This window comes from Peromyscus leucopus, chromosome 18 (genome assembly GCF_004664715.2).
Source record: "Peromyscus leucopus breed LL Stock chromosome 18, UCI_PerLeu_2.1, whole genome shotgun sequence".
Lineage (NCBI taxonomy): Eukaryota > Metazoa > Chordata > Mammalia > Rodentia > Cricetidae > Peromyscus > Peromyscus leucopus.
Window position 1 is genome coordinate 13,143,511 of NC_051078.1, and position 17,706 is coordinate 13,161,216.

Below are 17,706 nucleotides of genomic sequence, written 5' to 3' on the forward strand. Positions count from 1 at the left end.
GGAGAGTGAGGAGGAGAGTAAATAGCAGGGACAGTTATTTCTGGAGGCCCTTGGGAAAAGAAGAGCAAATCATTTAAATGACTTCTTAGACAGCCTTCCAACCTGCCCTGGTGTCTGTGGGCAGCCATGCTTGCTGCATCCGGATTCTCTTAGTGTTGTCCAGGTTTCAGGGCAAGACCCAGACTGCCTTTTCTGGATGTCTCTTTCCTGAAACACTTGGGGATTGTTTCCTCACATCTTAAATTCCTTTTCTCCCTGTATAAGTTACATCTTTTGTGCTTTTTCATTGGTACTGCCTTTACCATGTATTTTTAGGTGAACTGGAAGAGTTGGAGCCTTGTGTCCAGAACACTTCTTCAAACACCAGATCCAAGTACATGCTATATATGGATAATGGTGCATTGTGGCAACTTTTTGACCTTTGAAGTTGGTTTCTACAGTCAAATATCTGACAGACCCACAGTCAATTTCCAACTTCATTGGTCTAAATCCCACAATGCTCATTACATCTAATTGCTTTATCCTTGGAAACAAGATCAGTGAATTAATAATAATGAACACAATGTGCATCCTTTCCACTGTAATACAACAAAACTATCTGTGATCTCTAAACAACCTCAAGCAGTGGCAAAATGCATATTTTCTAGGAAAGAAGATTGAAATCTCTGTCCAAAATTATGTGTGCTTGCTGTTTTATTTTTAGAATACTTGCTCACTATTTCAAATGAAACGAAAATTATAATTGAATATTGTTGCTGCCTCTAACTTCTGCACCAGGAGCAATAAGTTTTGAGATCAGAACCACCCCTTGCCTTGGGAGTAGTCACAATGAATCATTGATAGTGGTTTGGCTCTGGATGTTGAGTAAATATTTGTCTATTCAACCCCCAAGAAAGCACAAGTTCATAACTGTTCAAATGTGTGTAATGAAAATTCTATTTTGTCAACAGAATGCACAAAGTTGTACAGATAACAACTGTATGTTCTGGAACACTGCGTTAGGAAGGACACAAGGGAAATGGCGAGTGACCTTTTCTGGTTTCTGTCATTTTGAATTCCCCAAATCTATCTCAGTCTGTTTATTAAAGAATCAATATTAATCTGACAAAAACAGTGGCACTGTTCTTGATTTTTAAATAGAATGCTTAAACAATGACTTAGAGATAATACCGGACCCCTCTAAGGCCAAGCAGAGGAACTCTCATTGTTGGAAATAGAGTTGACTATGAAGTTGACATTGTGTGTTACTTGAGAGTTTCCTTCCTAGGCTGATCCTAGGCATGCTATTTTCAGGTTCTGGTGGTTTTGTGTTCAAGAATGTGCACAGCTCTTTGAGCTGATGACTTCTGAAGGAAACATTCAGTCAGGTATGTTGTTTGAGTCTGTCTCATTTTTAAAGTCCCTTTACTTCCTAGTGACCTTTGATGCTCTAACATGAAAATGGGTTGGGAGAGTGGAAGACAAGATGTTGTGTGAAAAATATTAGGAAAGTTGTTCACATGTGCTTTATTTATACTTAAAAGTATTGATTTATGGGTTATCTTAGTTAGGGTTTCAATTGACCATGGCCACTCAAAAAGCAAAAGTATTTAATTGGGATGACTTACGTTTTCAGAGGTTCAGTCCATTATCATTATGGCGGAGAGCATGGCACCATGCAGGCAGTCATGGTGCTGGCTTCATCTTGATATGCAGGCAACAGGAAGTAGACTGGTCTCACTGGGAGTAACTTGAGTATAGGAGACCTCAAAGCCCACTCCAACTGTGACACACTTCCTCCAACAAAGCCACACCTCTTAATATGCTTCTCACTTTGGGGACCATTTTTTTTAAACCACCACCTGGGTGCAGGTCTAAAATGGTAGTGATAGTATCTGGGTTTCATGACTGTTGGGGGTCTCTTGAACACCACCCAAAATATGGATGCCTCAGCTCTGATATGGAAGGTACTCACTTATTTCCTCACACTGGCCTAGGTAGTGAGCACCCTGAAATTTTCCTGAAGTCAAATTGTTGAGAAAGAAGGGATGCAAGTTCATCACTACTTCCATCTCTGCATCAGGACCAACACCTTTCTCTGGGGAGGAGATAACTATACAGTCTCCCATAACTTTCATGTGACTCTGCTTCACTGGACTATGATGATGAGTAAAGAACTTGACCCACAGCTGTAGCAGGGTATTTATTTACACTGTGTGAAGATGTGTCTATGATTTGCCTCACCTGCATAAGGCACCTGAATGGCTTAATAAAGAGCTGAATGGCCAATGACCAGGCAGGAGAGAAGAGACAGGACTTCTGGGCAGAGGGAGGAATTCAGGATTAGTATCTTGCCTGGCAGGAGAAGCCATTGAGACACAGAGTGAATTAGATATTCAGAGAAGAGGTAAAGAGCCATGTGGCAGAAAGTAGACTAGTAGAAACAGGTTAATTTAAGTTATAAGTGCTAGTTGGGAACAAACCTAAGCAAAATCCCAATAGAATCAGAACTGATAATAAGTCTCTGAGTCATTATTTGGGGGCTGACAGTCCAAAGAAAGTCCAACAAAAAGATTGCATGTACACAGCACTGATGTGAAGTATTACTCTGGGCATGGACCAGAAAGCATGCAGGGCTTCAAATTTGCTGCTTCTTATACCAAATGATGACCAGTATATTGATCTTCTATTCCTTTGCTTATGCTGGGATGTGACTTAAATAAATAACTTAAAAGAAAACAAAAGCCTGGTTGCTGGCATGTTAGCCCATGTCTTTAACCTAAATACTCATGAGGCAGAACACTTTGAGAACACCCTAGTCTGCATAAACATTGCTAGACCAGCCAGGGTTCACAGTGAGATCTTGTCTCAAAAAACAATCAAACAAACAACTACAGGTTACAACAAAACAAAATTCATACTACTATCCAGAAAGTCTAGAAAAGGAAACTGACTACGCAGAGACATATTGGTGCTAAGGGATTCCCTTTGTGGAAAGTTCTATGAAAGATAATTTTAAGTGAAAAAGATTATACAAAATGGTAAATGCACACAAAACCATTTAATTTTAAAAGACTGCTGATGTATAGTCACACCTTATTTTAAGCAGTAAAACACAACCACATTTTTTTCTTTATACTGGTCATATTCAAGATAAAATAAAATAAGCTCCCTGTTTTAGGAGGAGTGTTATCTCCTGGTTCTTTGTGAGCAAAGTCTTTCAAAGGCATCATTTTATCATTCTCTGTAGACCAGAACATCTCTGTTTAAACATTGGCAGAAAATAAAAGATGCATTTAAAGTTTGTGGATCAATAAGAACTTCCTGCTTGGCACTAAGCTCAAAAGGTGGAGCCCCAAAACCACTAGAGGATGAAGGGAGGAGAAGATGCTTAAATACTGGGGCCTGGCTGCTCTGGGCAGCTGCTGAGTTGATTCCCATGCAACAGGAAGATTCTCTTCTCTCTGGGGTTCCTCCTGCTTTTCTGTCTCTGTCCAGGCCAAGGTCTATGAACGCTGTGAGTTCGCCAGAACTCTGAAAAGCCATGGAATGGATGGCTACGATGGCTACAGGGGAATCAGCCTGGCCAACTGTAAGTCTCCTCATCCTGACCCCTCCAGATAATCATCCCATGAAGGACAGGTACAAGGAGGCAATGAATGAGCAGAGAGGTAACAGGAGTCAATAGTTTTTAGAATTCCTGCATGTTTGACTTGGTTTGATTAAAAACATCAGCGTTCATCTTTTTCATCAGAGATGCTGTGATGATGGCGTGGGAGGGGACATCTTCCCAGGCTAAGGCAATAGGACCTGAGGTGTTCTTGGAGAGTCACTAGGTTTTCCAGTTGTTTCAGACTCAATAGCCCACAGGGGGTGAGAAAAGATGGGAGGACTCACTCATTCAAAACTTGAGTTCTGAGAACCTGAAGTGACTGGGATCTGTCTTCATTTCTCTTACCATGGACGGACCTTTATAGAGAAAAACTTTCAAACCTTTTGAACTTTCTGTGCAGGGCAGAGGGATCCTATTTTCTCCCTAGTCTGTTTTTAATAAATGAGGTAATCTGAAACTGAGAATGAAATGATTTGCTACAATTCTTCACTCTGGGAAGGTCCTTTATTCTGTATAATGGAAGATGTGGGTGAGGAAAAGTTGTTCATGGCTTACTCCATATATGTCCTTGTAACTAGTGTGTTTTTCATATTGGTTTAAGGTGGTTATACTCAATAAGTAATTGTCCATGAAGAACGAGTGAGCAGCCTGATGTATGTGTGGATGATGGATGCATGGAGGTGCAGGTGGATGGATGGATGGAATTGTAGAATATCTTTTCCTGTTTTAATGATCTCACTTTCAATATTCTTTCAGCCATTTCTGATGGTAAACTCTTCTGAAATCATGGGATGCTGAGGCAAGAGATTGCATGTTGTGCGCCAAATTAGGATACATAGTGACACAGAAAAAAAAATAGATTTCTAACATGCAAATTCATCTTTGGTCCAAGAACATCTCTATGAGGAAATCCTCATTTTCATAATAGGAACATCTTTTATTAGCATATATATTAGATATTAGGTTATAAAACCCACCTAACTACTATTTGTGTTTCTATTTTAGGCAGAAGTATCTCAAGAATAGATGGGGTGGGAATAATGATGGAAAAAACTGCTATATTATTTTGGGGAGGAGGGAGCAGGGTTTCACTGTATGGCACTGTCTGGCCTGGAACTTGCTGTGTAGAACAGACTGATCTCAAACCCACACAGATTCATGTGCCTTTGCCTACAAACTGCTGGGAATAAAGGTGACCACCACAGTGACTGGTACTTCTAATGTATTGCTTTAAAAGACTGTTTAATCTCAGTGCAAATTGATTTGTCCTCAAAGAGATTCTCTTTGGGGCACCTGAGAATTTCCACTTGCTGATAAGGTACAGCTGTTCCACCTAATTGAAAGGCAGAGGCAGGAGGATCACTTGAGACCAGAGACTACACTGAATAACACAAACAGACCTGGCCTGAACTCATGGCCCCATATTTTATAATTTAATCATATGTTTGTATTCATAAAGCAAATCACTTGTGAAATATGGCCAGATCAAAGAGATAATTTTAGTTTCCAATATTAATCATTTGCTGTTGCTGCTTATTGATGAATATCCTTTTTCTTTGCAGGGGTGTGTTTGGCTCAGCATGAGAGTAGCTTAAACACACGGGCTATAAACTACAACCATGAGGACCAAAGCACCAACTATGGGATATTTCAGATCAATAGCCGATACTGGTGTAATGATGACAAAACCCCGAGAGCAGTGAATGCCTGTGGGATCCCCTGCAGTGGTAGGGCACGAACACCACCATGGAATGGTAGGTAGCAAGCATCGTCGAAGTAACTGCTGAGCTAAAGCCAGTCCTTTTAGATGACAGAGCCATATCTAATTAGGACAGCTGAGCTGTTTGACAAAGATCCAGCAAGTGAGCCACATGGTGGCCGCCATGCCACCTTTGATTTTTGTCTCCACCTGTTGCACACTTGGGAGACTTTTACTATTTGTACACTTTGGGGATATTGGACTGATGGAAAATTTCTTATGAATCATTTATGCTTTCTCCCAGGAGTATTGCTTCTAAGCTTCTCCAGCAAAGTCCTGAACATACTACCACTCCCGATTTTAGGGGTATATCCTTATGTATTTGAAGGTCTTCCTTGGAGTATGTTACACAAATAAGGACACCTGTGGTCTCTTTGTGAGGCTATGAGACATTTTTGAAACATCTGTCCTTGTATTTACTTAGGGACAAGACAGTCAAAACAAAGTAAACTTTAAAAAGTCAACAAGATTTGATGGGCTAGAGGAGTTGGTCACAGTTCAGATTACAAGCCTCTTTCCAATAAATACTCAGGCAATTACATGACATATACAACAATAAAGTTAGAATAGCTGAAGTTACCTCTGCCCTATACTTTGATGAGCAAAGTATAAAGTAGAAAGATGATAAAAGAATGAGAAGTCATACCTACATCCTCCACATACCTATGAACATATGATTTTTGACAAAGAAGCTAAAACAGTACCATGGAAAAAAGAAAGCATCTTCAACAAATGGTGCTGGCATAACCGGATGTCAACATGCAGAAGACTGCAAATAAATCCATATCTGTCGCCATGCACAAAAGTCCAAGTGGATCAAAGACCTCAACATAAATCCAGTTACTCTGAACCTGATAGAAGAGAAAGTAGGAAGTAGTCTTGAACACATCAGCACAGGAGACTACTTCCTAAATAAAACACCAGTAGCACAGACACTGAGAGAAACAATTAATAAATGGGACCTCCTGAAACTGAGAAGCTTTTGTAGAGCAAAGGACACGGTCAATAAGACAAAACGACAGCCTACAGAATGGGAAAAGATCTTTACCAACCCCACATCTGACAGAGGGCTGATCTCCAAAATATATAAAGAACTCAAAAAGCTAGACTTCAAAACACTGAACAATCTAATTAAAAAATGGCCTACAGAGCTTAACAGAGAATTCTCAATAGAAGAATCTCAAATGGCTGATAGACATTTAAGGAATTGCTCAACATCCTTAGTCATCAGGGAAATGCAAATCAAAACATCTCTGAGATACCATCTTACACCTGTCAAAATGGCTAAGAACAAAAACACTAAAACAGTTTATGTTGGAGAGGATGTGGAGCAATGGAAACACTCCTCCACTGTTGGTGGGATTGCAAACTTGTACAGCCACTCTGGAATCAGTATGGAGGTTTCTCAGAAAATTGGGAATAAGTCTTCCTCAAGACCCAGTTATACCACTCTTGGGCATATGCCCAAGGAATGCTCAATATTACCACATGAACACATGCTCAACTATGTTCATAGCAGCATTATTCATAATAGCAAGAACCTGGAAACAACCTAGATGCCCCTCAGCTGAAGAATGGACAAAGAAAATGTGGCACATATACACAATGGAATACTACTCAGCAGTAAAAAAACAATGACATCATGAAATTTGCAGGCAAATGGATGGAACCAGAAAATATCATCTTGAGTGAGGTAACCCAGACTCAGAAGGTCAAACATAGTATGTACTCACTCATAAAGGGATACTAGATGTGAGGGAAGGGATGGCCAGACTGCAACCCACAGCTCCAGAGAGGCTAGCTAGCAGGGACAGACACTCAGAGGGACACATGGATGGCCCATCAATGGAAAAGTGGATGAGAGCTACATGAGCGAATTGAGTGGGGGTGGTGGTGGCAGAGTGCGAGGAGTGTGGCATGAGAACATAGGGAAATGGGAGGGTCGAGCTGGAACAGGGACAGAGTGGGATGGCAGGAAGGGAGACACCATGATAGATGAGGACTTCATGGGAATAGGAAGAGGCAGGGTTTCTGGGAGGCTCTCAGGAATCCACAAGGTGGAATCCCACCTTGGAGTGCTGGCAGTGGTCTAGAGGGTACCTGGACTGATCTACTCTAGTGAATACCCTAAGTGTCATCACAGAGCCTTTGTCCAGTGACTGATGGAAGCAGATGCAGAGATCCAAGGCCAGGCACCAGGCTGAGCTCTGGGAATCCAGTTGATGAGCGAGAGGAGAAATTCTGCAGGGGGGGGGGGCATTGAAATCATGAGGGGAAGGCGTACAGAGATGACTGGCCACTCTAGTAGAAGCCCATGAACTGTAGACTAGTGGCCATGGAGCCCCCATGGAACTGGACTAGGCCCTCTGTATATGGAAGACAGTTATGTGGCTTGAACTGTTTGGGGGCACCCAGGTAAGGGGATCAGGATCTGTCCCTGGTGCATAGGAAGGCAGGCTTGTGGGAGTCTGGTACCTGTGGTGTGATGCCTTGTGCAGCCTTGGTGCAGTGGGGAGGGGCTTGGACATGCCTAGGCTCAATGTGCCGGACTGTGCTGACTCCCTATGGGAAACCTTGATTTGGGGGTGTGAGGATGTGGAGTGGCTTGGGAGGGAGGGCTGGAGAGTGGGAGAAGGGAGGAGGGGGGATCTGTGAGTGTTATATAAAGAGAGTAGAAAATTTCTAAATAAAGAAAAATGAAAAGAGGGAAAAAAAAGAATGAGATGTCAGGACCTCCCTTTCTTAGAAAAGTTAGCACATGCAAAGTCACTGTGTTCTTATGACCAAAGAACAACAAAATGCCAGGATTAGACATATTAACAAATTCTATAAAAATATAAAATATGAACCTTGTATTATGCCAGAATTTGAATAATAACTGCAGCAGCTTTGACCTGAGGTGTTTTCTTGGGCACTATGACCTTTAAGAGTCAATAATACACTGCTTGGGACATGGCAATGTACCAAGGCTGGCTTGAAGATTTTGTTTTGGTCTATAGTGTCCTTGAAGCATCCAAAAACACCAGCCTGAGAACAGGCTTTCTTTTGCCTCTAGATTCTTAAAACTTTGGTTATGGGTTAATGAGTAAAAATGATACCTCTGTCCATCAATAATGTCAAAACTTGAGGAAAAATAATTGGAAATGATAACTCTGCTCTGTCATACTTTATTAATGTTGACTAAAATATGAGCAAGAGGAAGTGAAACACATGTCCAAAAACTAAACTGATATGATCTATGTTTTGGAACAACATGAATCTATCCCTGCTTACTAAATTTTGTATGAATAAAATAGCACTCTGGCTGCTAATAAATCAGGCTGCAAGATTCTCTTGACCATCATATCTGGCTCATTCCTTCCCCTGCTGACTCCTTACATCCCTTGCTGGGATCTGCCCACTGCCGGGGATGGCTTCTGGCAGCCTGGGCTTTGAAGCGAATACTGGTCTTAAGACACCACAGAGAGCCTAAAGAGATGACCAGACAGTTCAGAGCACTGGCTGCTCTTCCAGAGGACACAGCTTCCCAGCACCACATGGTAGCTCACAACCGTAACTCCACTCCAGGGATCTCACACCCTTTCCTGGCCTCCATAAGATCAGGCACACATGGGGTACACAAACATACATGCAAGCTAAAATGCCTGTACTCATAAAATAAAAATAATAATTAAACATAGAAAAGCATTCCATTTGTTGTCTCCTCTGTATCAGCAAATGAAAACTTTATTTGAAAAACACCCCCAGCCTCCTGAGATGATCACTTTTAAAGGTTGCACGTAGTTAGATTTATGTGTTTGGTTCAGTTTTAGTTTTGAAGTCCTACTGCTCTATGGTGACCCTTTATGTTTTAACATGGAGAGGAGAGGCAAGGCATGGAGTAAAGGAGCTGGGAATGATGTCCACAGGAGTCTCAGCAATAATAGAAATACAAATAGAACAATAGCAATGAAAACACTCTAGAGGAGACACCTGCTAAGCAATGTGATACCATGGGACCCAGCATTCTAGAGAACAGGGACATGCAGCAGGTCCTTTTGGGGGAAAAACACATGAAGTGATTCAATTAAAAATCAATGCAAAATGGTGGATGCACACAGAACAATTTGATATGAAGGAGTGTGGGTGAAAAGTAGTTGCTGATTTTAACTGTAATATTAGTTGCATTTTTTTCTTTCGGTTGTTAAACTTCGTTATTAAATAGATCATATCATTTCTTTTAGAAACAGCTACATCTCCATTCTTAACAAGCCACAAATTTAAGTACCTTAAAATAAGTACTTATTGCTGGACCACCAGAACATCTCTCATCAAACTTGTGGAAAAAGAAGGTGAAATGCAGAAATCAGAACTGCAGGAACCTCCTCTTTTGCACACAGCTCAAAGATTGGAGGCCACAGCTGCCAGAGAAAGGAGGAACTTGGAGGCTGCTTAAATATCAGGCTTGCCTTTTCTACTCAGCCTGCAGCTGATACAGAGCTAGGTCAACATGAAGGCTCTCCTCACCCTGGGGCTCTTCCTGCTTTCTGTCACTGTCCAGGCCAAGGTCTATGAACACTGTGAGTTCGCCAGAACTCTGAAAAGCCATGGAATGGATGGCTACTTGGGAATCAGCCTGGCAAACTGTAAGTCTCTTGTTCTTGACACCTCTAGATAATCTCTCTTTGCAGAACAGGAACAAGGAAGGAATGACTGAGCAGAGAGGGAGCTGGGGTCAAGGAGCTTTCATGATTCCCGTGTGTTTGACTAGTTTGATTAAAAACATCAGCGTTCATCTTTTCCATCAGAGATACTGAAGTGAGGGCATGGGAGGGGACATCTTCCCAGGCTAAGGCAAAAGGACCTGAGGTGTTCATGGAGAGTCGCTAGGTTTTCCAGTTGCTTCAGACTCAATAGCCCACAGGGGGTGAGAAAAGATGGGAGGACTCACTCATTCAGAACTGGAGTTCTGAGAGCCTGGAGTGACTGGGATCTGTCTTCATTTCTCTGACCTTGGTATGGACCTTTTGAGATAAAAACTTTCAAACTTTCTGAACTTCCTATGCAGGGCAGAGGGATCCTATGTCCCCATAGTTGCTGCTGAAATGAGGTTGTGGTAGTTTGAATTCAAATGGCCTCTGTAATCTCATAAGGAGTGTCACCATTAGATGGTGTGACTTTGTTGGAGGTGCTATAGCCTTGTTAGAGGAATTGTGTCACTGTGGGATTGGGTTTTGAGAAATCCTATACTCAGGATGCCATCCAATGAGTGTTTCAAGTTGATTTCCTGTTGCCTCCAAGATGGTGGACTCTCAGGTACTCCTCCAACAACAAGTCTGCCTGCTATAATAATGGACTGAGCCTCTGAAACTGTGACCAACCCAAATTAATTGATTTCTTTGTAACTGTGGCCATCGTCATGGTGTCTCTTCAAAACAATAGAACCCTAACTAAGACAGGGGTCCTCTGAAATGTTTTACACTTCTGGGAAAATTATGGTTACTCTTGAGAGAAGCAGGCTTACTCTTAAGTGCTAACAACTCACCAGAAACTTTGGTTACAAATGTCCAAACCTCCCACTTGCCCACCAGGAGCAGCTTTCAAATGTCCAGCTTGCTCACATTGAACAGTAACATCAGGGATGCATCTGAAGGTCTTGATGATACCACTGCCTTCATGGTAGATGATACAGGTTCCCTGACTGAATATGATATTGTCTCAGTTAGGGTAACTATCATTGTGAAGTGACACCATGACTGTATCCACTCTTATAAAGAAAACATGTAATTGGGGGTGGATTGCTTACAGTTTCAGAGGTTCAGTCCACTCTCATCATGATAGGGAGCATGGCGGCGTGCAGGCAGGCATGATGCTGGAGCTGAGAGTCCTACATCATGTAGACAACAGGAAGTTGACTGGCTGTCACACTGAGGGACACTTCAGAAAAAGTGACCTCAAAGCCTGCCCCATAGTGACATACTTCCTCCAACAAGGCAACACTTCCTAATAGTGTGACTCCCTCTGGGGGCCATTTTCTTTGAAACCATCACAGAGGTCAGATTCTTGATTTGCCCCTTGCCAGCTCTCATTTGCAGAGAGACAGAGACCTTGGGGATGTCATCCCAGGCCTTATGTTCCTTAAGCATCAAAGCAGCCTCCTTGGTCTTCTTGTAACCTTCAACCTTGTCTCCAACCACCTAAGGCAGTTCAGGGACTCCTTCAATACAATGACCTTTAGACCTCACCCAAGGTGGGCAGGCTGAGGCAGTCAGCCAAGGCAGAGCAGAGGGCATTTCACTTTGAGGTGATGTTCATTCTGTGGTACAAAAGGCCAAGGTTTTGGTTGGTGAAAATGTAGGAACTCTCAACACACATTTCTAAAAACATCCTGGCCAGAAAGGTGGATCCCACCAACTCTGGGAGTTTGGTCTATGTCTCTGCCAATATCCCACAAGGTCTGATAATTGGTAATTCCTGACAGCATAGGGCTGCCTGTTGTTTTTGCACAAGTTGATGTGAGCAGATTCACACTCTCTGGTCCAATGGGACCCATGAACACATCTGGCTAAGTGACATTTTTTCTAGATGAGTGGCCCCTTTTCAGAGGATACCTGTTGAGGGGAGAGGCACATGCCATTGTGGGGAGAGAAAGAAATGTTTCATACCACGTGGATGCTTCCAAAGGAAAAGAAAACACCTGGCACTGTATTTAAACTGTTGGAAACCTATTCTTGCTTATTCTTGGTACAAGTTGATTTGTTCTCAAAGGGATTCTCTTTGGGGCAATTGAAAAATCACTTGCTGACTGGGTACAGCAATTCCGAAGACTTAAAAAGAAGAGGCAGGAGGGTGAATTGAGACCAGAGACTACACTGAGCAACAGAGCCAGACCTGGCCTGACTAGTGGTAGCATATTTTAAAATTTAGTCATATGATTGTATTTATAAAGTAAATTATCTGCAAAATACAGTTAACTCAAGGAGCTAATTTTTGTATCCAATATAAATAATTTGGTGTTGCTGTTTATGGAAGTGTATCCCTTTTTCTTTTCAGGGGTGTGTTTAACACACGGCTATAAACTACAACCGTGGGGACCAAAGCACCGACTATGGGTTATTTCAGATCAATAGCCGATACTGGTATAATGATAGCAAAACCCTGAGAGCAGTGAATGCCTGTGGGATCCCCTGCAGTGGTAAGACAAGGAGGGTTAGAGGGATAGCAAACAACACCTGCTCTTATGTGCAAGAGCAGAGATTCTGTGCAGAGGACACCACTGATGGAAGTATCAGGTACTTGGGGAGACTGAACTGTTAGAAAGTCATTGTTATTCACATCAAATTTAGCCAAGAAAGACATTAGGTTTAGGGCATAGCTTGGTGATAGAATGCCCTGCCTACCAATCAGAGGGTCCTAGGTTCCACCCCCAAAATCACTGAATGAATAATCAATATAAGCAGAGGCTGGCCAGGTAGTTCAGACAGAAAAGTCCCCTAAGCCAAGGTTAGACCACCAGCACCCACATAAAAGCTGAGTTTGTTGACATGCATTTGTAGGACCAAAACTGGGGAGTCTGAGACACGCAGATCCATGGGGCTCACTGGCCAATTAGTTCTAGGTTTCTGGGAGCTGGAGAGATGGGTCAGTGGTTAAGAGCACATGATGCTCTTTCAAAGGACCTGGTTTCAGTTCTCAGCAGTCATATGGCAGCTTACAACTATCTATAACTCCTGTTCCAGGGAATCTTGCATCATTTCCTCTCCTCTGTGGGCTCAAGATATGTATGTGATCCCTAGACATACATGCAGGCAAACAGTCATACACATAAACTAAAAGTAAACAAATCTTTGACTGTGCAGTGATGACACACACCTTTAATCCCAGCACTCCAGAGGCAGAGGCAGGCAGATCTCCAAGTTAAAGACCAGCCTGGTGTGCAGAGCAAGATTCTAGGACAGTCAGGTCTACACAGAGAAATTTTTCTCAAATAAACTAACTAACTAAATAAATAAATTTAAAATATGAATAAAAGAAAGTTACTGGAATAATCGACTAGTCAATTATAAGTGGCCTTATTGGTGATCTGTCTTGAAGATTTCTATTCTAGCTCTTTACTCCGGGGTAGTTAGGGTTATTATTGTAGAGTCATTTTTAATTGAATGAATTTGATTATAAAGATTTTTTCTAACATATACAAAGGAAGATATTATTATAATAAATACCACATGACAAGGTATCAATAAGTCAATGGCATTTTGTCCAACTGACTTCTATGTGTATGTATTGATGTACTCTTTGTGTTGAGAGATTTTAGAGTGAATTGAATTACTAATATCAAAATTTGTTTGTAAACTCTTTAGTATATATATTCAATAAATCTAATTCTTATATGGACTTTTTTTTATTAAGGCAATTTTTTTTATTCATTTTCAACACCAATCAGAAATCCCCCTCTTCCCTCATCTTGCCACCACCCACTCCCCTCCACAGGAAGGCAAGGGCCTCCGATGTGGAGGCACATCCTGTAGAGGCAAGTCCAAGCCCTTCCTTCTGCCTCAAGGCTGCACAAGGTGTCACATAGGTAGTGGGCTTCAAAGTGCCTGCTCATGCACCAGGGATGGACTTTTATAGGCATAGTTTTGTTGAGATTGCCAGCTCCACAATAAATGTACACAGATTTAATATTAATTATAAATGCTCAGCTAGTAAGTAGCTCAGGCTTGTTACCAGTTAACTCTTACAACTTAAATCAATTGTTTCCATAAATCTACATTCTGCCATGTGGCATTACCTCTCTTTCATCTTGCACCTCCTGTTTCCTCTCTGTGTCTGGCTGGAAACTCCTCTGACTCTGCCCTTCTTCTTCCCAGTATCCTTCGTCTGGTTCTCCCACCTAACCTTTATCCTGTCTAGCTATTGGCCAGTCAGCTTCTTTATTACCAATCACAGTGACATATATCACAGTGTGAAGGAATATTCCTCAGTCATCATCTCATCTAACAAAATAACATAGATTTATGTATTTAAGATGAAACTTATTTTTTAACAAGAAACAAATAAGGTTCATATCAGGATTGAAGCCTGGGATGGTAGGACTTGAACACATGCCATGATGGGAGTAATATGTAATTTTTAATGCATGCATTATATTGATCAATGTTGTTCTACTTTTCCAGGGTAGTAATTGAACCCAAGACTTGCTACATTTTAGTCAAGCACTCTAAAAAGTGAACTACTGATTCCTAATTTGCTAAATTTGGTTGTTAAAATTTTCCAGAGAAAGAGATTGTGGAACATTCTTTGTAGCCTACTTAGCCTATCTTTAAAAGTCTTTTGTACACCCATCTACAGTCATTGAAAGGTATTAGGAACTACAAGCAGAGAGGAACATCACTCCCAATTTGAGTGCTTAGAGAGTTGATGTAACTGGAGACTTTGTAAAATACTCTTCTGGACTGCAAATCTATGCTGTATGTCCAGTAAAGTTATATCATAAACATATGTACTCACATTACAACATATACAGATTTTACATTTTTATACAAATTAAATTATACCTGCACAGCTTCACACCCATAGCAACAAATAATGACCTGAATTATCATTTTAAAGAGTGAATAAAATTGCAGTAGCAATACTTTGCATGTTGAAAACACCACTCTAAATCTTGAGTCTTTTTTTTTAAGGTTTATTTATTATGTATACAGTGTTCTGTCTGTATGTTTGCCTGCAGACCAGTTGAGGGCACCAATCTTGTCATAGATGGCTGTGAGTTACGAAATGATTTCTGGGAATTGAACTCAGGATTCTAGAAGAGCAGCCAGTGCTCTTGACCCTGAGCCTCCCCCCCGCAAGCCCAAAGTCTTGACTCTTGTAACATGTGATTGCTTCCATTTTACTGGATATAAATTTGTAGGAAGACCTTTATTCCCACAAGACTTGTGTGTTGTTTTCTTTCTTAAAGTATTCGTTTATCTTCATGTGTGTGGGTGTTTTGCCTGCATATAGGTCTGTGTATCACTTGTGTGCCTGGTACCTGTTGAGTCAAGAAGAGGGCTTCATCTCCTAAAACTAAAGTTACAGACAGTTGAGAGCTATAATGTGGGTGCTGCGAATCAAGTTCTTTGGAAGAGCATCCTGTGCTCTTAGCCACTGACTCATCTATCCAGCACCTATTTTACTTTAGGATAAATTCCACTGATAGACCCATGTGACAGTTCTGGTGTGTTCTATTTTCCAGTGTGAGATCAAAGAGGAACTTCCCTCATGGTAGATGACAGTCCCACAGCCTCCAGTGACCCCTCATGACTTCAATGTTTTCTTTACTTTTTATCAGTGTTGGAATCCTAAGAATACTCTACACTCAAGTATATCCCAACCCCCCCCCCCGGACTTTATAAATGAGAAATAAAATGACTTACACCATGTCACCAGCATAGAATCAAGAGAGGCTGTCTCCAATAATCACAGATGCAGGGACACTTGCAAAATAATTTCTTGTATGCACTGCTCGGTGTCACAGAAGAAAACTGGCTGGATCTGAACTGAAAATGGCTTCTGTAACAGTCCTTGTCCTTCCTCACCCCTGTCTTTCAGCTTTGCTCCTGGATGACATCACTCAAGCCATACAATGCGCAAAGACGGTAGTGAAGAGTGCACAAGGCATTAAAGCATGGTATGTTGGAACTCTGGAATGGGAACTGCTGGTTCTGTTGATAAGCGTGGTGAATCTTTCTAAGGCCCAAGTGTTATTCTGAGCACTGTGGGTACAGCTGGGGCCTTTCACTCCATCATTAGGTTTAGAGAATTTCTCCAGATTCTGAGAATTCCCACACACGACTGCTTCCATGTTAGGCTGCCTGACTATTTGTATCATCAGTTAACAGTTCTGTGCCCATGATGTCACAGTAACATTGAGCATGCTGTGCTCTGCCCAGGGTTTGGAGAGGATCAAACAGTCATGTAGACACAGCTCCACCAGTCAGTAGCAGGTTCTGGGTGCAGCTGTAGCCTGGGTTTCACACTGGATCTTGGCCCAGAACACAAACTTCATTGGTGTCACTGTTACACTATTTCCCTCACAGGTTTGAGAATGTGTGTGACAGAGGACACAATTCTAACCATTTCCCTTCTGTCTCACTTTCCTCCACAGGGTGGCCTGGAGAAGCCACTGTCAAAACCGAGATCTCACCCAGTACATTCGCAACTGTGGAGTCTAACCACTGAGCTAAAGCCAGTCCTTTTGGATGGCACAGCCATATCTGATTAGGCCAGCTCAGCTGTTTGACAAAGATCCAACAGGTTGATCCACACGGTGGCTGCCATGCTACCTTTGGTTTTCATCTCCATCTGTTGCATACTTGAGGGACTTTTACTATTTGTACAATTTGGGGATATTGGATTGATAAAAAAATTTTTTATGAATCATTTATGCTTTCTCCCAGGAGTACTGCTTCTAAGCTTCCCCAGGAAAGTCCTGAATATACAACCCCTCCTGCTTTTAGGGGGGGATCCTTATCTACTTGAAGGTCTTCATTAAACCTTGGAGGTTGTCACACACATAAAGACAACAGAGGTCTCTTTATGAGGCTGTGAGACATTTTTGAAACATCTGTCCTTGTACTTACACAGGACCAAGATAATAAAAAAGTAAACTTAATATTGTCAACAAGATTAGACCTTATACAGAGACTTTTATTGATGAGCAAAGTATAAAGTGGAAAGATGATAAAAGAATGAGATGTCAGGACCTCCCTTTCTTAGAAGTCAGCACATGCAAAGTCACTGTGTTCTTATGACCAAAGAACAACAAAATGCCAGGATTAGACATATTAACAAATTCTATAAAAATATAAAATATGAACCTTGTATTATGCCAGAATTTGAATAATAACTGCAGCAGCTTTGACCTGAGGTGTTTTCTTGGGCACTCTGACCTTTAAGAGTCAATAATACACTGCTTGGGACGTGGCAATGTGCCTAGGCTGGCTTGAAGATTTTGTTTTGGTCTATAGTGTCCTTGAATCAACCAAAGCTACCAGCCTGAAAACAGTAGCAATGAAAACATTCTAGAGTAGAAACTGCCTAAGCAATGTGATACCATGGGACCCAGCCTTCTAGAGAACAAGGACATGCAGCAGGTCCAATTGGGGAAAACACACATGAAGTGATTCAGTTAAATGGATTGAATGCAAAATGGTGGATGCACACAAAACAATTTGATATGAAGGACTGTGGGTGTAAACTAGTTGCTGGTTTTAACTGTAAATATTGTGTTTTTTCTTTCAGTTGTTAAACTTCATTATTAAATAGATCATATCATTTCTTTTAGAAACAGCTACATCTCCATTCTTAACAAGCCACAAATTTAAGCACT

General features: G+C 41.5%; 1 protein-coding gene and 1 pseudogene across 1 annotated transcript in view; both read left to right on the forward strand.

The window, feature by feature from the left end:
* Positions 1-9,801, forward strand: part of LOC114699051 (putative lysozyme C-2) — a 32,263-nt gene extending 22,462 nt beyond the window's left edge. The window contains exons 2-3 of the mRNA XM_037196746.1: positions 5,155-5,346; positions 9,575-9,801. Coding sequence (XP_037052641.1) covers positions 5,155-5,346; positions 9,575-9,786 — 404 coding nt within the window. The 3' untranslated portion in view covers positions 9,787-9,801. The remainder of the gene's footprint in view (positions 1-5,154; positions 5,347-9,574) is intronic.
* An 18-nt stretch (positions 9,802-9,819) lies between these two features.
* LOC114699021 lies at positions 9,820-16,568 on the forward strand (annotated as a pseudogene).
* Positions 16,569-17,706: the final 1,138 nt, after the last annotated feature.